This window comes from Hippocampus zosterae, chromosome 18, assembly GCF_025434085.1.
Source record: "Hippocampus zosterae strain Florida chromosome 18, ASM2543408v3, whole genome shotgun sequence".
Taxonomy (NCBI): domain Eukaryota; kingdom Metazoa; phylum Chordata; class Actinopteri; order Syngnathiformes; family Syngnathidae; genus Hippocampus; species Hippocampus zosterae.
Window position 1 is genome coordinate 7,297,054 of NC_067468.1, and position 21,522 is coordinate 7,318,575.

The window sequence follows — 21,522 nt, forward strand, 5'->3', positions numbered from 1 at the left end:
GGGATTGCAAGGTGATTATAAAATGGGGCTATTTCCAGACATGATGCTTCTATGCATGAATCACTTTATGAGTGCAGCAACATACAGTACATGCACGTGCATGTGTTGGGTGCATGTACCGCTACAGTTATGTCTTAGACTGCAGCACACTGAGACATTAAGCTTCTTACTGGTTAGATCGCGCAGATTCTGTTGCCTTCACTGAGCTTTTCACAGCTTAGCAGGCACACACACAGACACACAAACAAAACGAGCACACAGACATTCCTGTACTTGTGGCACAGTGAGGACCAAGTTAAAAAAGGCCTACAAAGCGAGACACACACACACACATACACAAACAAAGTGAATGAGCGTTAGGCATTAAGGTATGGTGACCAGTGAGCACCGACTGATGAAAAAAGAAAAACATGGGAGGTGGGGAGAACAAGTCTCAAACTGTGCTCCAATAAGTGAGGGCACAGTGTGGGCTTGGAAAGAACCTCTGCAACAGCCACAGGAATAAGAGATTTGGGAGGGGAGGGGGCATCAGGCAAGGGCAAAAGGTAGCAGCGCCCCACCCCAGAAATGCTCCGCAGCGACTGTAGCCTTTCATACTGTGCCGCACCTCCTCAGCGCACATGGATGAAAGGCACTGATGATAGGGTTGTGTTTTAAGTTGTGTGAGCATGAGCATGTTTTCAACTTTTGCGGACAGAAAAAAAATACATGACTGAGCATCAATGGCTTATTTCATTCCATTTTTGAAGCCTCACGGTTGTTGCAGGGTAACCAATATTTATTCGTTTGAGAGATGGTAATCTTCTCCCTGATGACTGTTGAGGTGCCCTGGAGCAAGGAATCAAACCTCGCTTGTACTCTCTTTTTGAATGCCTGCCATGTGTGTTATCTGGATATCTGTGTGGTGTCCACCAAAAGAAAATAAAAAAATACACGCAGCACGAAGTAGGTTGCGTAAAAATATACTTCTAGTACAATAAAAAAATAATAATAATATCTGGAATAAATAAACTTCACCTCACTGTCCCAACTTCCCCTCGGATGGGGTTCAATGAACTCCCTCAAGACATCAAGAGAAAAGATTTATCTTCTCTGTTGGAGGAATGCGGCAAAATAATCCACATAAATTGCAGCATTGTTCTGAAGCGGTGGGAAAATAACGCCAAGGTTTGATCACTGCAGGTTGATCCGTTCAGCCTCTATTTCACCTCTGCGTGTTGCTCCACTAGCCATCCTTATCACTCGCATGCAAACACTCGAGAGTCCCTGTCGGCATCCCCCTCCAGCTCCTCATTAGGGTGTGTGTTTGTTTTGCTGACTGTTATGTGCACGCCTGTTTGTGTCTGTGTTTGTCACATCAGTCAGCGGACCCCCCGCCGCTCTGTTGAGTGGTCTCCCGGCACTGCGAAGCTGTCTCCAACTTATTATTGCCGCCTATTACAGCTGACCGCCACGACACTGTTATAAGAACAGCGGTCCCCGCTCTTTATCCATGAAAGAAACACCAGCATGATCACCATCACCGGTAACACCCTCCCACTGTTTTTTTTTTTTCAACTTTTGCACCCAGCTGGCTTGGCTCCGTCCATCACTATAATCATTTTCCTACTGCGTGTCCTCTATTATTGCTATTGCAAATACATAGCGACACTTTCGGGACACACGCTCTGCGTTCTGCTTTCCAATTTCTGCAAGTTGTCTTTCCACAAAGCCCGTAATTGGATCTCATTCACCATTGCGTCTTACATTATTCATTTCCTTCACAAAAGGGCGCCAACAATTTTGTCCACACGGGCATGCAAAATTGACTCATTCCAACGAAAAATCGACAATAATGGATCGTAAGTGAGGGTGATTATTCTTTAACCCCTTTCACTTTACTCCTCCATTGTCCTTATTTTTGAGAAATGCTCCAGATTCTTGCTGGTTGGCTGCCATTGAGCATTGATGCCTAACCATCAGCCATTTTTGTGAATGCATACATGTGTGCTCAGCACTTTTGTCACTCGTCTGCCCTTATCTCGGGCTTCTCGTGCTGAATCAGCAAGACAGTCCATGCATGCCGGACTATTCGCTCAGGCGGTGAATCAGTCACTGCTCCAATGCGCTTCCATAGATGAGCTCTTAGGGGAGAATTTGATTGTGGGGGATAGGCAGCCGGTTGATCCAGTCTTCAACTTCAGCTGAATAGCGATCACACATAAGCTTAGGTACAAATGGTTTGAATCAAGACCTCAGAAAAGTGAAGTAGAACACGCTGTCAGACTGTCAGATAGATGTGCTCTTTGTCCAAGGATAAAAACTGAGCCCTTAAGATTTCATATAAAACAAGCATGAGTGGTGCAAGGGGCAAAAGTCTCTCTGGTCAACAAAAAGTGCAGTCGTCAAGCTTTGAACTGAAAACTAGAATGAGGAGATCATAAATCTCAAAGTGTTTTTTTTTTCAAGAAATGCCGAAAAGGCTCCATCACGACTTCTTGCAGTATACGCCATTAAGATGTTTTCCAGGTGTAGTGACGTGAAGTTCACAATGTCAGTGGTGACATTAATTTCAGTTGACGGCATAGGGCGATGCTGCCCAACGTGGCCGCCTCCTGAGATGGATGAATAAATCCGTTCAATTCTTATATCATAAACCCGATATTCGTCAGAATAAGGCGTTTCGGCTAATATATAAAACATTTTGTTGCTGAAAAACAAATGGGGAGTTTAGTTCCCTTTTGAAGGTGCATGCATGTACATAACTATGACAAACCTATTCTAGTTTCTCCATTTCCTATACTTGCTTTTCCATTTTTTATTTGTTTATGTCAAAACAAAACAATCGAAATGTGTGTTTCGATCAATCGAAATGTGTTTAAAGAGGGTTGGTGTGATTTTCCGCAGTTTCCGTTGATTGGAGATTTTCACCTTAATGATGTGTCTTGATCATATTCCCACCGCTACATTTTCCGTCCTTTTTTTTGTTTTGTTTTTTGTAAGAATTTGATTTGAAATCATCCATCCGTGAGGCATGCACAGAAAGGCAGTTCATATTCCAAGCGCGCACCCGGCCCAATCAGATTTTGAAGTGTGAAAAGAGTGAGTCGTCACTGGAGTCCGGTTTGAGAGTTGTTTGGTTGCCTCCAATCTCACGCCAGCTGGCAGACGTCAAATCAGTTGTCGTGTGTGTTTTCAGCTTCAATTTTGAAAGCCCCAATGTTTTCATCAGTCAGCCTTTGTCAATGCTCTTGAAGAGTCCAGTAGATGTGGTCCAGATAACGGATCAAAATGGGCCTGGAGTTGGTTAGACTCACAGTGTACAATGGAGACAGGTGACATGGATGGAGCTGATGGAAAAATAATCCTAATAGTGACAACCATCCCTTTTATAGTGCCTTCTTTTTTCACTTGAAGATGCAGTCGATAAAAGCCCGTACGAAATGGCACGCGAGCTGCAGCGGCTCAGCTAATCTGCCATCACTCTCCGACACAATATGGGAGCCGAAATGGAGGAGGCAGGGTCCCAACGGAACAAAGACCAAAGTTAAGTGTTCTTGCCAGGACTTGCTTTGCAGTCTGGCCGTAACTTGCAAATATTTCATGGTTGACTTCCATCCAGAAACACCAAATATCCACTTTGTGTTCATTTTGTCTTCCCTTGACAATGGTAGGGGCAATCAGTCTGTTGGTAACCACATAAAACGCTTAAAATTCCAGATTCTGATGATTTTTGGAAGCATATGGAGCATTGGGAGTACATTAAACCCTGTTTAATGTGAGGGATACATTCCAGAGCTATCCACAATCTGTGTCCATCTGCAATATAGGGAGACCATCGGAGAGTATTTTTCTTTCATTGTTTAACCCAGGGGTGTCAAACCAATTTTCGTCGCGGGCCACATTTTAGTAACCATTTCTGCTGGAGGGCCATGATGACTGAAATCATATAAAGAAGTCACGAAGAATGGTTTATTGAACTACAGGGTGTCCATAAAGTCTCTTTACCATTAAAATGCAATTGATGAGATATTTTATTCAGATCTGTTCTATTGTATTCGGCGTTTATTAAAGTTTTTTTTATTTTTTATTTTTTACCTCTTTTAATACACTTCTACATGGGCACCATTAATTGCACGAAGCACATCAAGACGGCACTCGATTTCTTGCCACGTTCGCTGTAACACTGCCTCATCAATTGTGGCAATGGCATCAGTAATCCTAAAAGGTAATAACAAAAAAACTTTGAACATTTTGAAATGGTAAAGAAACTCTATGGATACGCTGTATTGTTTAAGTTACTGCAATGGGGTGTTTAGCAGCAAGAACATTTTTACAATATCTCTCTTATTTCAGATGAGAATTTGAAATTTTGGTACATATTTTAGCAAGCCTCATGAAAGTTGCCATGTTTGATTAGCTTTCGCCATATAAAATGGTGTGGAGGGCCAGATCTGGCCCCCAGGCCTTGACTTTGACACTGATTGTTTAACCCCTCCCACATGCTTTAAACATACTTAAATTAATCCAAGTATCTGTATGAGTGGATTAATTGTAATCTATGTGCTTCATACTTCTCCCCACTTTCAATAAATGTCTGTAAAAATGGAATTGGTGATTGTGGCTCTCCTTGCCCGCATGGGGGGTGGGGAGGTGGGTGCTTTAGAATACGTATATTGTAAAAAAAACTATCCCTAATATGTATTGTTCCGTATGTACAGCATATTGTCAATGTCCAAACAAAACAGTTTATGGAATGTTGGTTTAAAGCTATTTTTTTAATTGCGCCTTGAAAAAAATAAAAAATAAAAAAGATAATGGGACAGAGTACGCCTGTCCTTAAACACACTTCCCATGAGCTTTTTGTTCAAAAGCAAAAGAGAAGCATTTGGTGGGGAGCACAGAATGGAGAATAGGAAGGATGGTGAGATAAAAAGACAAGCAGATGGCATCAAGGACACGAGGAGAGACGGGAGGCGAACACGACAGATAGAAGAAGCCAATGTAAAAGATATCAGTGCGGATGGTGGAGGAGGAGAATGAAACAAACCATCTGGAATATCAGCCCCCCGCCCCCCAAAAAAAGCCCCCCCTGGTTAACATCTTATTTAGCCGTAGTAGACTGCCGCTGCCAACTTGCGCACAGCAAGCTAGTCGAGGCGCTCCAGATTGGATTCTATTGTAATCAGCTTCCACAATAGGAATTCTAATAGCCAACAACAGTCATTCTTGTTCCTCCCACATATCATTTTAACACAAGGCAATATGTCAAATGTAATAAAAAAATAAATACCAGCTTGCACTGGATGAAAAAAAAACACTATGTGAAAATGTTAGGGAGTTATTTATTTACCTCTATTTCCCATGAATATGGTTCCATACGGACTTGGATAAAACAAACCATGAGGCATAATCACACTCGATGAATATGATTATGTCTGCAATTTCAGCATATCTCCTCCAACTAGCGACAAAACAGCCTTGGAGGAGATGTGGCTGGCAAAAGAAAAAAAAGGTGCCGTGTCGCTCTGGTCAGCATGACAGGTATACCTGTTTATTACGGTCTATTTACGGAGACTTTGAGCTGTCCCCCCAAAAATGTCTTATTTTGAAGAAACACAAAAAGATAAGACAATCTGAGCATTAAAGGTGGAAATCGGAGGATTTGGACAATTTTAAGTGAAACAATGGCTCTGAATGATGAATCGATGATCAAATGAGTTGAGGATGGATTTGTGATCGATCAAGTCGTGAGTCGACACCCACAGAAGTAGCTAACTAGAGAATATTAATTAATAAATCTCTTCATATGTGCTGTATTAGTTAAAATAAGTACCAGTTACACACAATGTAACTTCTTTGAAATGATTGGTTAATTCCATCATTTATTCTGCTCATTTGCAGTAGCATGCTGGATATACTTAGGGCATATTTATATACTGACAAACAGTAGCATTAAATAGGGATGATTTTCCATGAGAAAACCATCACCTTATTGGGCAGGAAAATTGCCCTTCCACATTAACTTAAGAGCGGGCGGTGAAAGAGTTTGGCTGTGATCACTCGTTGAAAGTCCGGAATACATTTTAAACGCACCAATTTGATTTATCAATGGCTATTTTTCAATATTCACTCAGTATTTCTTCAACTTGCCCTTTGGCTGAGCTATGGAAATCCAATTCTTGGCCTGAGAATTTATATAGGCCATGACGACTTGCAATAGTTTCATTCATGAATTCAAACGAGCCTTATAATTAACTTGGAGTTCTTGGAAACTTAAATGACCTTTACCATTCCTAAAGCAAATCTGGCTGGCCATTTTAAACATACGTCAGTCACTCGTAGTGTGCTTCTTTATGCTGAATGGATGCATTTCAGGCTCACTCACCCCATTTTTCGGGTATGACACCCATCCGAGGTCTCCCATCACAGAGCGAGAGTCCAGCAGGTTAACTGTGAAATGAAAATAGCAGTCAGTCAAAATGAAAGACATACCGTGAAAGATATCAAATATACAGGAGGTGATCGATATTTTGGGCATCACACGGTTTCGAAATGCTACCGTGATCGCGTTAACATGACCTATCAATTTACATATATTAAGGCGGCTGGCGATGACTCGGCTCACGCAGACCGAGTCAAAATCTTTCTCCATCGGTAGCAGACCTCCAATGCCGCCTCTCCCTCCCTCGCTATAGCACAGTCCACATTACTCAGAATTCCCATTTAATTTTTCTGCCGATAAATAATAATTCCAATAACTGTGGCAACGGGAGTTGTGAGCACATCTGGAATCACATTTTTTACTTTATGTGGTGACTCTCTCTTGCATATCTACAGAAAATGCTGACAATTGGCAAGGTGGAATGGTGGCACATGGTCGCTTCCATATTAGTTTGGTTATAACAATCTGCGATTAAAAGAAAAAAAAAAATCCCCAGCGGTGGAGACTTGAATCTCAGCAACATTTTCAGAAAATTACGCTTCCGGGTTTGCACACAAACTCAAGCGTTGACATTACTTACATGCATGACATGACCATGGAGTGCTCGACACATTTGTTATTATTAAAAAAAAATAATAATAAAATAAAATAAAACAATATGGATTTTTAACTTTCATGATTTTTGATTTAGATTTTTCACTATTACGAATAAGAATGAGGAATTTCAAACTACATTCAGCTTTTCATACTCCAAATTGAGCCAGGTCGCTGGGCTTCATTTGCCCATTTTACAATGGCAATCCCAATTTGACCCTGGATTACATTTCCATTTTTTTCTTCTGTCTTTTTTTTGTTACTTTAAATCTGCATAATTTAACAACTTTCAAAATTATGACAAAATAAATGGTTTTTTTTTTGTGGCAACATATGTCACTTTTACATTTAAAGCCGTCATTCTAGCCCATAAATGTTAAACCTGGCACTGCTGTTGTCGGCGGCACTCACATTGCTGAAAAAACACTTTTCAGTTTGACCAAAATGCAATGTCTTGTGTCATTTCCAATTGAGTTCTAAATATTTTGCTTTTGAGTGGATGGAATGTTGGTTCGTGAGAAATGAAAACGGTGCACAAAGGGAATTTGCACATTGCATTCAACATCGGGAACAGTAATGAACTCATTCACTCCCAAAGGCGTTTTTAAACGTCTTTTCAGACTTGGTCCAGAATTGGCTGGTACTGAATGAGTAAACATGATTGTAAAAAGGAGATTGAGCTGATGCATCACTATTACGACAAAAGCAGAAGAGGCGCGTGGGCAACGTTCACTTGACTTTATCTCATCGGTGATAATGTTGAACTTGTTCCAGGGTAGACCGTGTGCACTCACGTAATAAAAGTGAAAGTCCAAAATGAAGGATCCTTTGTTTTTCTGTTCATGTTTGTTTATGTGCAGGTATGCACTTTATTTCATTCTGAAAGATAATAATCAGTGAGGGGAATGCAATGACGCAATATTTAAATTAAAAAAAAGACATGATGTTCATCCAAAACCATTGAAAAGGTTTTTGTCTGTGGGCAGAGTCTGTCTGGGGCAAACCATGTTCTGCGTCTAAGACTCGCTCCCTTCTCCAACCCTTCCCCTACACAATCCGCTCGTCTTAAAGTCTCCACCCGCTCTGCCTGGAATAATAAAAGATGTCCTTTGGCGCCGATTAGACAACTAATTAGGCCATAAAGAAGAGATAAGTGATGCTGAACTAGATCATATGGGATACGTGTCCGCTTTCACTCTACCTTCAACCACCTAACTCGTGACAATGATCTACTGGAGGCATTCGGAAGACTCGTCACTGCTCTTAGACGGGCCTTTCAGTGTTGCGCTGCTATTAGTTTAAAGATATTCTCTGAGGTGCGCACAGACTTTTCTTTTTAGTTTGGGGAGTCCTGTTAAAAAGGCCAAAGCAGTTGCACTGACAGGTGCTTAACACTTTTTGCTATCGTACAGATATCGTCTCTTTTCTCTGCAGAACTTTGCAAGGTCGGTCATGTTAGCTTAAATCGTTCCGGTTTGATTTGAACCCTCTCATGCCCCCTGGAACCTGATAACATGATAAGCTGTCCACTGTAGTAACCGCTGTCCCTCAAAGGGTGAATGGCTTAACTTCACACACGGAATTACGCGCGCAGCCACTTTCATTAATTCATTTCATGTCATTTTGCCAAATGTAGCAAATCTACCCCCTTCTTATCGACACTATTAAGTGTGATGAGTTTGGACCTCACTAACGTGCACCCTTGTATACCGGTTACCATCCTCATTAGTCAGATATTATTATTCTTAATAGGGCCCCGGTGTTCATCTCAAAAACAGATGCGTGAGCATCTTGCAGTGAATGGACAATGTTTGGAGAAAGCCATCAATTAAAATGAGCGTGGACCCGCTCCAAAAGAGGACACTAATCAAATTGGAACTGTTTTTCCTCCGAAGTGGCTCGTCGGCCATGTTATTAGACTCAACGAGACGTTTTGTCACTCCTGGAGCTGATATTTAAATATTAAAGTAGCCATTAAGGTCGTTGGCATTCGCAGTTTCCTCCTCCAATTAATATGGTGCCTCGCAAACAAGAGAAAGAAAATTGCATTTGTCTATCGCTATTCGATTGATGGAAATAACCAATTATTCTGAAGAGCATGATAGGATAGGAATTCTGTTCATTATTGATCATTATACTTTTGGTCAATCATATAAATTGCATATTTATATCAATACACTGTATTTTGTAGCCATTAAAATAATAATCGAGAAATTTGAGGATTTTACTCTGAGCCGTGCTCGCATGTAAACCGAGACTCAACTAGTTTGTTGCCTAAACAGGCTGCAGATGAAATCAAAACAGGAAGTAAATGTTCTTCTTTAGGGGGTCCCGTGGGGGGGTGGGGGTGGGCTTTGGACCCCAGCACTTAAAATGAATGTTTCATTATCTCAAACAGCCTGTCAGTCATTGGTCCCTTTCAGTCATCATCACTTTTTCCTTCCTCATCAATCGTACCAACATGCGTTTGACAAATTATAAAGACTGCGATCGTCCAATTTAAATGTGCATAACAGCAAAGATGGAGGAGCCATGTGCTGCTTTCAATTCGGAACATTTGCGCAGATTCGTCAAATCCCATTGTTTGAGTCTTTGGCAGTGTGTTGGATGGGATAACAACCCAGTATGATGTATCAGGTGGTTCCAACTTCTTAAATGAAGGCCGCCGTGCACAACAAACAACAGGAGTGATCCACTCTGCGGCCACACAATGAACAAACACTTTTGCGCAGCCTAAACTTTTTCCCCCCCCAAATAAATCTATCATGTGAAGAATAAGCCGGTTGAAGAATGATCTCTCTTTCCCCCGGGATAATGCCAACTAACAGCCTCGACAATAGCTTTCATCTCACACGATTAGAATTCTGCACAGTGTGCAGACAATAGCGTGGGAACACAACCTGCCACTCCGTTCCATGATGTCGTGACATCAACCCGCTTAGATGTCGAATGTAGCGAAGCAGTTCATCTGAAGTGACGTATGTCATGTTTGCACGAGCTGATGAAACGATCGGAACATGTCATCGCCTTTTATTTATTTTGACTGAAGCCATGCGATCAACAAAGCTGATGACTTCAACTTCTGACAAGGAAATGCAAAGGTATTCGAATAACAAAATGAGGATAACGAATACATTAATATGACCACCTTCGTGTGTTTTCTCCCAAGTGTTGACATCGCGCAGTGGGTGTCAGTCCACGCTAGTCTTTAAGTGACGGGTTATCTGTCAAGGTGCGTGTCGTGTACAAATTGTCTTTTTTTTCCCCGCCTGACATGTCAGAAGGATTCGGAGAGCCACGCGCGAGGTGGTCCACTCAAGTGATTAAACTCTTGTCAGTGACAAGTCAAGCTCTTAAAGTGAGGCTAGCAGACTCACAGCTTACCTTCATTTGCCGGGATGCACCACGCCACGCTCCAAAGACCCCAAGTCCACGCCACCAGCCCCGCACCGCAACTCCTCCAACGCGCTTTCATGGCGCATCCAAAAATTCAAAAAAAAAACCAAAGAAGAGAAAAGCCGATTCCGAGTCGCACGTTGCCTCAGCGGCGGCGTGGTGAAAGCATGAGTGACGTGACGGCGGGGTGTCCGTTCAGTGGGGTGAGGGAGGGCTCACGTTGTGCGGCGGACTGCTTGCTGAAAGCGACTGTGAGCTCACCAGCTGGAGAGACCGGTGGTCCGTCGGTGGTGGGCGGGGCGAACATCCCAAATTCTCCAATCACAGGGCGAGCGCAGGTAAAGTCACACCGCAGGATTGTCTTGGCCCAAAGGGCACCAAATTCCCTGTCGCGGTAATCACTTGATGCGTTTCTTCCGCAAGTGTGACCATTTAAGTCAGGGGTGGGCAATTATTTTTTGCATAGGGCCACATGAGAACCAGAAAATATTATGGAGGGCCGGATCAAAAGGGTGAACTAAATTCGACATAATATTAAGTGGATTTCTTTATTTAAAAAGCAGTATTTTGCTTTTTTTGGCACGTTTTTTCAGACTTTAATAGTACATTATTCCGTCGTATTGAACGGGATTTGCTTGACTTGGCGCTACTGCGGGCTTCTGTATCGTCTCCCCGTTCCTCCCTATGCTTTGCAACTTCAAGTAACTGTGCCACCTGGCGTTGAAATGCCTGTCATTACAAGTCCAAATGAAATGTATGCAGTTGTTAACATCGAACCTTAATTGTGTACCAACCTTCGGCGGGCCAGATCAAAAAGACCAACGGGCCGGATTTGGCCCGCGGGCCGTAGTTTGCCCATCACTGATTTATGTGGATGCGACGCACGCAGATGGGCTCTCGAGTCAACTCCACATCCTTCACGACAATCGTCGCTTGCATACAAAAGTGCAGGGGCAGGGAAACAACAAGAGAGAGAGAGGGGCGGGGGAGAAGAGAAAAGTTTCAAAACCTACTGAAAACTACCGGTAATTTTAAATAAGGATTTAATGAGAGTCATGTCCATAGTTGATAGATCGCCTGGAGAATCACAACACTTGAGTTCCTCATTTTATTTGATTACTTTCTGCAGTTTCATGCCTTCTCCATTGAGCCGATGTGTTATTTTTTTCCCCTCTGACAGCTTCAGGCGACAGCTAACTGAGGTGCAAATCTGTGGTGTAAACTTTTGCAATGGTGACTCACTGACAAGTGTTACTGCACTCCTACTCTGAGGTCTGTTGGTAACTACACTGTAGGCCTGTTCATTTTCGTGATTTCTTTGATGCCTGCCTTCCATATGGTGACATATGGGGTGATTAAACACCTAAGTAGCAAAGTCTAACTGCAGAAGACAGCCAGATACTAAACACTTTTTTTATAACAAGAATGATGTAAATGTCATTTTGTATTTCTAATACAGTACATATACAAGCAATGTGGTTCAACATATGTGCAAACACTACAATGCGAAACACATGGTTCAAATGTTTCATCTACTGTATGTAACAATGATTTAGCCTCGCAGAAAGTGTCAGTCAAAACTGAGCATTCTCAACTCTAAGAACACTTTCCCCACTCACACAGCTCTTGTACGGTTTATTTAAAGTTTCATTGATCACGATTCAAGTCTTCCGACAGATATTTTCTGACATTTTAGTCTGGTTATTGTCAAAAATAGTGTGCTACCGGATGTCACTATTGCTGTGGTTTAATCTGCTGACATCATGCATTTTGTGTGCACTTACTGTGAAAAATGTGGGAAGCTACATTCCAGATTATAGCATAACCTCCTAAACATTCTCACCTTTCGGAGCAAAAAATAGAATCTCAAACAATTCATGCATCTTCTTCATCTAAACGATGAGCATCATAGGTGTAGGATCAGGGTGTTGTATACGTGTGGGTGTGTGTGTTTGACAGCGGGTGTGGAGGTGGTGCCAGGAAAGTGTGGCTTTCTGAAAGTGTTGCTGAATCGTCCACAATGTTTGTGGAGAAGAATGCCAGACAGAAAACAACTTCAAGTCTCCAAAAGCACATTCTCAGTTAACAATGATGAAGGTGATGATTTGATTGTGTAATTTATTGTTCTTTTTTTTTCCCCTGTGGCTTTCTGTGTATAATGTATCAATCTGGAATCATTGAAAGGGGTTATTATGATTAAAATGTTGCAGTCTGATGACATTTGAAAAAAAGAAAATGACTGTTACTGTTAGGGATTATTAAACAAAGCTTTTTAAAAAGCACCCCAAAATATATTTGCGTGCTATCGATTACAGAGCACTCATTGCACACAAAGTGAAAACACAAAACAGGCAAGCAAGTAAACATAAGCCCCATGTTTTTTGTTTTGTTTTAATGATCGAAAAAAAAGAAGCTGTAATTCAAGCGTCTCGTGAAGCCATTTTAAAGCCTTTATTTAGTGGCAAAGCAGCGACGTGGTGTCGAACTAGGCTATGCCCTTCAACATGTGAACCGTTTTTCACAGTTTTTCAGAAGGAGTGCAGCAACTGGCTTCACTCCAGCATGCGGCAGTGTTTTATTCTCCAAATGCACTGATTGGGTGCAATGAGAGGTGATGGTACCCTTGTGGGCTCAACGATTAACTGTTGTTTTGTGCCAGCCCACTCATGTGGGACACCGAGGGGAGCCAAGGAGGCAGGAAGGTCAACCGTGATGCCCAATCGAAACTGGACAACATTATGACCACTTTTAAAATGTAAGGAGACCCAAAAATGAGGAGCAAACTGTCCTTTAATGAGCCTTAATTTTCATGAACACAGCCAGAACGCAATTACCGCACTGGCCCGAATATAAGACGGCCCTGAATAAAAGATGACCCCCTCTTCTGGGAAAGTTTGAAAAAAGTATTTTTGAACACCAAATAAATTTTATACAGAAAATAATGACAGTACATCTGAAACAAATGATTATAACAATATATTTGAGAGAAAAAGTATGTTATTTTTCCTCATTCAAATCTTAATATCTGAACGTTTAAATATGTAAACTAAAGTGCAATCACATTCGTAAATGAATGGCTTCTTATTTTTGAAATGTAAATGACATCATAACTCGACCCACGTTTCTCCATTTTCTGTTATCTCTTCTATTATTTTCCTCTTTTTTCTTTCTTACCGCGATTTTTAATTTTTTTTTCTTCATGCTACCGCTATTTTTTTTAATTTTTATTCTTCGTAACAGGGGTTCACTTTGGCCTGGGGAGTGAAGTTCAGCATTCGCTGAGATACGCTAGATATCTGGCGTCATCTAGCGTCGTGAATGGGTGTAATGTCTAGACCCTGAATATAAGACGACCCCCACTTTTTCAGCCTTATTTCAATGCAAAAAAACACCCTCTTATATTCGGGCCGATACGGTAATTCAAAAATATGGTTGCCTAGTGTTGCAAAACAGCGCAAAATCATCATGAGAGCTGTTTCGTCACATTTTTCCCTCTTGTGCCACGTTTTACATTTTAGCATGTGCGGAAAGATGCCCATCTAGGAACTTCGAGTTACTCATCGCGACACTTAACGAACAAAGTCGTCAACCTTCAAACAAAGTTCTGCTGTTCTGACTCTTTGGCCTCTAGTTGAACCCGAAACATGGAACTCATGTTTTTGGGGCTTATAAAGAAGGAAAGCTCCCCAAAATACACACTTGCGCACACACACACAAACACACAGACACACACACACACACACACACCCTTGGGCATCGTTAAGCCCTGCTTAGCAGCTCAGTGAGTCTGGCAGGCATGGCTGCTGATATTCTCGCCCCATTTTGACTGCACCCCCTCTGCATACTGCTCCAAATCCTACTGCTCTTCTTTCACACATTTTATCACCCAACTCAGTAGTTACAGAATATATACTTCATGTGAGAAGGGGTGTGTGCAGAGGGTCATGGGAATAACTTAATTCTAAGTGCAATCCTTAAAGAAGAAGAAAAAAAGAAAAGCCTGGAAATGCATGACAAGTGTTTGCATAAACCCTCAAAGACAAAGTGTTCTCATTTCAACTAAATGCAGCTTATGATCATTTTATTACGGTAAGTGAAATGACACTATTCTGTTTGAAATGTCGTCCATGGAACACAACATGCGGTATGGCTTCCGCTATCTGGCCAGTTTCTCATTGTAAATCAATGTTTTAAACAACAATGCTAAATGAACCGTTTTAGGGACAGCGGTTTTACAGTGAACCACTTATTATGTCATCAGGTTACAGGGTGCATGAAAGGGCTAATGAACGCAATTGATCTGCAGTATATTTGTAGCGAATGTAGATTTTCACTTGAGCAGAATTCATAGAGACCAATGGGTGTAAGCATAATCATTGCTCGCGGGCGAAATCCTTTCATCTTCAAAACCACAACTTGATTGCGTATTTACACCACGTTCTTAAAGTTGGTCCCTTATATTGCTCTTGTATACTGCTCTGCACCAACATGCACACAACACCGTCTCAGTATCATATTCAACTGCAAAGATAATAGCAGAATCCTGCTCGAAAGTGGATTTTTTTTCTTCATGTTAATATGTTTTTAGTTCAGTATCAGTTTTAGTATGAAGGCGGCCTGCTGGTCCAGTGGTTCGTACCCGGAACCTCACAGAACAGAGGTACCGGGTTCGTTTCCTGCTCCGGCATGTTGAATGTTGTTTCCATGTGGGTTTTCTGCGGGTACTCCGGTTTCCTCCCACATTCCAAAAACATGCGTGGCAGGTTAATGGAACACTTGAAATTGTCACTAGGTTTGAGTGTGACTGTGATTGGCTGGCAACAGTTTCACGGTGTCCTCTGCCAGCTGCCCGAATACAGCTGCGATAGGCTCCAGCACGCCCAGTGACCCTTGTGATAATAAAGCAGATCAGAAAATGGATGGATAGATACTAGATGGAGTACCGGTAATTGTAATATTAATATTAGCTTTTGGGCAGGTTTCATTCAAGTCAAATTGTTAATGGTTCAGAAAAAGTGTTTTCATCATTTATCATAACATATGAAAACCTGGATTGTTTTACTTGCTGCCTTCAGAATATAAAGTAACTAACACATCAACTGCATAGACACACGGTGGCTTGGCTCTAAAACAATAGATTTTCTCTTCCCGTTAGCCTCCGATTCCCACATTGCGCTCACACACACAAAGGGGGTCCAGGGCAATCCAATCAATTGTTTGTCCAGCTTAGAGATGCTAATCAAAAGCTGGCATCTCACTAGCATAAACATCCATCCATTTGAATTGCATTTAGGAAAAAAAAAACCAAACAAAAAAAAAACCACCTTATACATAATTATGTAGATTGTGTTTACCGGTACGTTGATCTGAGGTTGAGGGTTTAAATCTCTGCTCTTGCCTTGCTTTGTGGTGTTTGCTTGTGTGAGAAATATATGCATTTACATGTACAAAATGTCAATTAGAACCTAATATAATATTTTTTGCAAGGGGAAGAAGTTAGGTGCAAGTCTACTTCTCGACGACTGTCAAGATGCTCTCGAGCAAGGCCCAAAGAAGTGCAAGAGTGTTTGTACAACCCTCAACCCTGTTTTAGTATCGCAGTCTTGATTTCAAAAGAATATGTAGAATATCCCGTCCTTAAATTCAATTGTGGGAAAACTGCCTGGACTAATTTTCCTTTGGGACCACAAAGCATTGAACATTCAGCAGTCAACAGGCTATTCCATAGTGACGACTTTAATGAGGAACTTCATTGTCATATTTACAGCCAATAAAGCATACTCAACACTGAGATCAATGTTCAGTTAATGTCAATCAAAATTTGACATTATTATTTTTGCCAACACACACTTGTATTGGATATTGGTAGCTTGTGCTCAGGGACCTAATGCCAATGGATGGTATATAAAGTCTCTGTATAGATACTTTTTTTTTAGCTCAAACATGACATGGAATCACATCATTCCAGCATCCTTATTTAATCTCCCCTTCAGGGTTGATTTGAATGTCGCGTGTGAAGACGGGAAGAGCCCATAAAGAACTGGAAGGTGTGTGTTGATGTGTGCAAAGAAAAGGACCATTAGAAGTTCCCTGGGGAGTTAGCACATAGCATATTTGCCTTTGAATCCCACCCATGGGAAGCAATCATGCACAAATATACAGGTGCTTTTATGTTTGTGAGGGGGGGGGGTGGATATGAGGTGAGGCTAGTTTCTGAACACGGTGAACAGCTGTCACACGGACACAAGCAATTCTAAGTGTGCAATGCAATAACAGTTTTTATAATTAGCCATTGAATGTAGCCATATGCACACCACATCCTTGGCTGCAGTTCTGTGTGTGACATGTCGTTATGCTACTGCATAGATTAAAATCATAATTAGCATTAAGTCTCATAAAGAGGCACGTTACAGAAAATAAAGAAGTTTTTAAAGTTTTTAACTCTGGAAAACTGTTGTTGCTATCCATTAAGCAATTAGCCTCATGCTATTTACTGTACTTTCAGATATATTTTTAGATGATATTCAACGACCTTGCTAAGTGAATTAAAAATGTGTTTCTTTGTACATTATACACTTTTGAGTTTTTTTTGTTTTGTTTTTTTAACACTCATTTTCCTGTTGTTTTAGTTGCATCCCGCATGAAGTGCATCTCCCCCACTATAAAAAAACTAAGTCAGTCATCAGTTGCTATCTCGTGCAACTGCGAGTTCCGACATGTTTAGCTAGCTATTGTAATAGTCCACGATTATAATACGGCATCACGTCTTTTCTGTAATACACCTCGGCTCACACCACACAAGTGCGCCATCCTATCGTAGATATCCGAAGCCTGTTAGCGTATAAGCTAGCTGTTGCCTTAGGCGTCTGGTCACGGTGTGGAAAAAAAAACAGCAATGATGCGGTGCGAGATACTACTACTGCTCATAAAAATATATTTATTACGCCCTCCTGTTAGGCCTCATCTATGTGTGCCCTGTGATTGGCTGGCAACCATTTTAGGGTTGCCCGAAAGCAGCTGGGATAGGATTCAGCACGCCGCGCGTCATGTGAAGACATGCGGATTAGAAAATGGATGGATGGATAGTTATTAACATCTCTGCGATGGCATCTAAAAGCACAAGGAGACAATAAAAACATGCAGAGTTGATCATTTAGAAGCTCACTCAGCTCAATATTCAAAAGGATCAGCCATGAAGTTTGACATTCTGGACCCAAATAAGAATTTTTATAGCCTTACAACGTAAGTGGATTAATCTAAATTGAGAAATGCTGTTTAGAACCAAAGTCACCAAATAACATGCCGTCACATGGAAAAATGTACTGCCTGCATTTGCTTGTATTACTGATTTTTTTTCTCTCTAAAGCCGAGTGCATACGGCAGCCAATTCTCATCACGATTCCAGTAAAGTTCCAACTAAGGGAAGACAAAGGAAGCGGGCGGAACATTTTCAATGTGCGTCGGCATGGAATGTGTGATAATGGGCTTGGATAAATTGGACTTGTTTGGCAAGAAAAACGTCTGGACGGGAACGAGAGCAATAGGCATTATCATGCACAGTCCTGTTGAAGCACATAATATCAACTCTTTAAAGGTAAACATATTGGGTAAGGTCATGTCGAGAGCCTCCTGAGTCCCAAACACTCCAATTTGCCACAGTTGGGGAATTACTGCAGTCTTGCATTCAGTCTGACTTTTCCACATGGGACCCGCATTATCCCCATAGCGAGCGAAATTGATTCAGCATGCCGTTGTATAGGTACTAAAAAAAAAACACTATAGCAATATAATAACATACAATTTATTGGTCACACGATAACTTTCAGCCTTTCCTCATCTCTTCATTTGCTTTTGAGATCACCTCCCTTTTCTTGTTTTATACGCAACATATAGTTGACCTTGGGGCTTTCAACAGCTTAAATTGCTGTCATGAATAAGAACTGCAACCCGAATCAAACGCCTTAGCAAAGAAGCTTGCCGGCATTTAATCTGGTCTTGAGCGAAAATAGCAAAAGAATTTTTTTTTTTTAAAAAGGTAAACACAGATGCAAGGCAAGCCTGAATTGGACTAAAGAGCATTTGCTGATGGCTGTGGAGGAGGTAGCGCTACACTTCCAGCTCTAAGGAGGACATTTATATCGACTTGTGCTTGCCTGCATGCACAGATGGTTTCATGACTGTTGTGTGTCTGCCAGGGGAAAGCTGGCACAGCTGCTGGACGCTGCACAGGATCTCTAATAACACCTTCAATATGGTGCTTCCCGATGCTTATGGTCGAATCGCAAAACAAAAAATAAATAAATACAAATTAAACCTGTTGTGCTCAGTAGGTTATTCATCGTTTGGTGGTGAAAATGATGCTCCTATATAGGTGACAGGTCAAATAAAGAAATAAAGTCGTTTTGGGGTTGTATACAAGTTTCACATCCTATCAGGTTCTTTCGATTTAAAAAAAAAACACTTTTTATATCAGTTGCCTCATATGTGAAGGGTTTTAATTAATATATAATGATTTATTGGTTGGGATATGTTTATTTTCATAAAAAAATGTCAAGCACTTAAAGAGGCGAGGCACGGGATGCGTGCATAGCAGTTTAGCTAGCAGAGGTTTGTGTGTTAACTCAATGCAGGTTTTTGACCTTTCAATTTTATTTCTGACTTTTATGTACCGGTAAACGTTTTTTCCTTGGCCTCAGTCTTCATTAGTAGTTTTCCCAGGCCATTTCTTCCCTCATTATGTTTGCTAGCAGGATTACATGAATACCTCACAACCAATTGTACTGAATTCTTTATGGTGGAGTGTTTTCGGTGGCAAAGAAAGAAACACTTACATTTTACTGCGCATTTGAATTTAAAAAAATACTCTTAAGTTGGAACAATGGAACTGTTCCCACCACTCTACAATGCAAATGGTCCATCTCAAGTCTGTTCTAATTTGATATTTTACATGCCATTACCCGTGTGCTCATTTCTGTAGAAATTTCTTACTGTCGGATCCCGATATCGATCCGATACGATATCAGAAGTAATGATGCATTGTATTGCTTGGTTGGTTTGGTTGCTTGCTTGCACTACTTGAGAAAAACTCCACAGCCAATGTCCATAAAACTTTTAAAAAGTTTGTTCTTTTCTTTTTTTTCATTATTTACCAGCAGAATGATATAATTACCCTTGCCCAAGAGAACAAATGCTCAACTTTTTTTTTTCATTTGTTCTACATGAAATTAGCCTGCCAGGTAACATACTGGTGGACAAACACTAACGCGACGCTCCACAAAAGAATGTGCTGTACTCAAGTTGGAGCTCACCGGTAGCTTTGTTTTTATAATGACTCTTTTTCCACAGCAGTCTGTACAAACTTGTAAAACATCTACTCACGGACACAGCGGGTTAAAACAAGTGAGTAGAAAACCAATGTCCACAAAACTTTGCTACATTGCAACAACAAATTGAATTTCAATCCATTTTTGGTGAAAATCTGGTTAACGGCGCAGTTATTTTGTCACCATTAGCGTCATTATGATACCGTGGGAACCATCCAATCGCCAGGATATGGGATACCTGCAGGCTATACTTTATGAAGACCAACTTGGTAATCATTTCGCCTTTTCCATATGCCAACGTTCATTATCTTTCCCTCCATAAGGTTAAATGCAGCCACTTGAGATGCAGGGCAATTTTTGACTTCAAAAGCTGATGTGTTACAACACCAGTTAGTCTCCTCAGTTCTCATCATTTACCTTCCAAGGGAGCGGCAAGCACAGCTGGTGATGCTGCACTCGTGCTACAAGAACAGCTTGCAGTCAGACGTACAGGACAGCAATGAAAAGAGACGTCAAAGTCTTTACGGCTCGGGGTTTCTCTCATCTGCAGGAAGACAGTGTGGCCCAACATGCTCAAACGACTGATTTCCATCTGGGATTGACACCTTTATTTCATCTCTCATACACGGCGAGTGTTCTCAAAATGTAACATATACATTCACATATGGTGAAAAAGAAAGCTGAGGAAGAAGAAGTCCCTCAGTACAAAAAAATGAATTAACTCACCTGAATCTACCCGCTGCTGGGATTTGTTGTTCCTATTTGAATAATTATTGTGTAAAAGAGGTTACATTCCAATTTACCATCGAGCGTTGCCTTTATAAATAAATAAAGCCTAACGCACGCAGATACAAGCTGGGCTTTAACAAGGTGATTCATGCTTGCACATTTTTTGCTACTGTTATTGTGTGCGTGTGCGTGTCAACAGAAAATGGACCAGCTTATTTTAATCTTGCTTTTTTTTTTTTTTTGCTGGTTTGGGAGTGCATTCCCGCATACATTGTGCAGATGACAAAGACGGTGCTGCATTCCATTATCAAGCCCTTATTTGTAAAACAATGTCGAAAATAATTTGGTATTAACTCGTCGGGATGTCATTGGAAAAGAAAAGGGATTAAAAACCTCACGAGGAGTCAGCTTGTGGTTTGGACGGGAACAAAACAACAACAACGAAAAAACATGCGGAAACCAATCATCCGTGTTTCTTCGAATGTAGCCTCTCATGAATGTCGGACATGCGACACCCACTAATTACTACTGCATTTGAATGACCAAATATCTGTTGTCTTCAATGACATATTTTTGAAAGTTTCTAGTGGTTTGTCAGTGTCAAAGTTTGGATGGCAAGCTACAAGTGAGTTAATGGACAGGGCTGCAGTTGAGTGGCTTTAAGAATGTGGTCTTTAGGTTTGAGCAGTTCCCTTACTGTAATTATTCAAAACAGATTACCGGTACATCTCTAAATTGCTCGTCAAATGCTTGACAGTTGCTAATTCAAAAAGTCATATTAAATGCAGTCCATTTGTTCATAACAATAACATTGGAGTTAAGCTAATTGAATCCTTTTAGGGACAGCGGTCACAACAGTGGACAGTTTATCATGTTTTCAGGTTAAGGGGTGCTTGAAAGGGTGAAACAGGTGGAAGGTGAATGCATCCGCACGCCGAGCAGCAAATCTTGAGCTGGGACAATTGCCTGAAAACAGACGTGGACATCAGAGAGCTTTGTGATGATTTGAGACTTTTGTGAAGAGAAGACCCTTGGAAAACTATCATGTCACACCTG

The 21,522-nt window shown here is 41.1% G+C and overlaps 1 protein-coding gene across 1 annotated transcript in view; it reads right to left on the minus strand.

Annotated features, from left to right (window-relative positions):
* Positions 1-10,998, minus strand: part of LOC127590800 (ephrin type-A receptor 5) — a 60,507-nt gene extending 49,509 nt beyond the window's left edge. Inside the window, exons 1-2 of the mRNA XM_052050243.1 lie at positions 10,403-10,998; positions 6,368-6,432 (exon numbers count right to left, since the gene is read on the minus strand). Of these exons, the coding sequence (XP_051906203.1) occupies positions 6,368-6,432; positions 10,403-10,493 (156 nt within the window). The 5' untranslated portion in view covers positions 10,494-10,998. The remainder of the gene's footprint in view (positions 1-6,367; positions 6,433-10,402) is intronic.
* Positions 10,999-21,522: the final 10,524 nt, after the last annotated feature.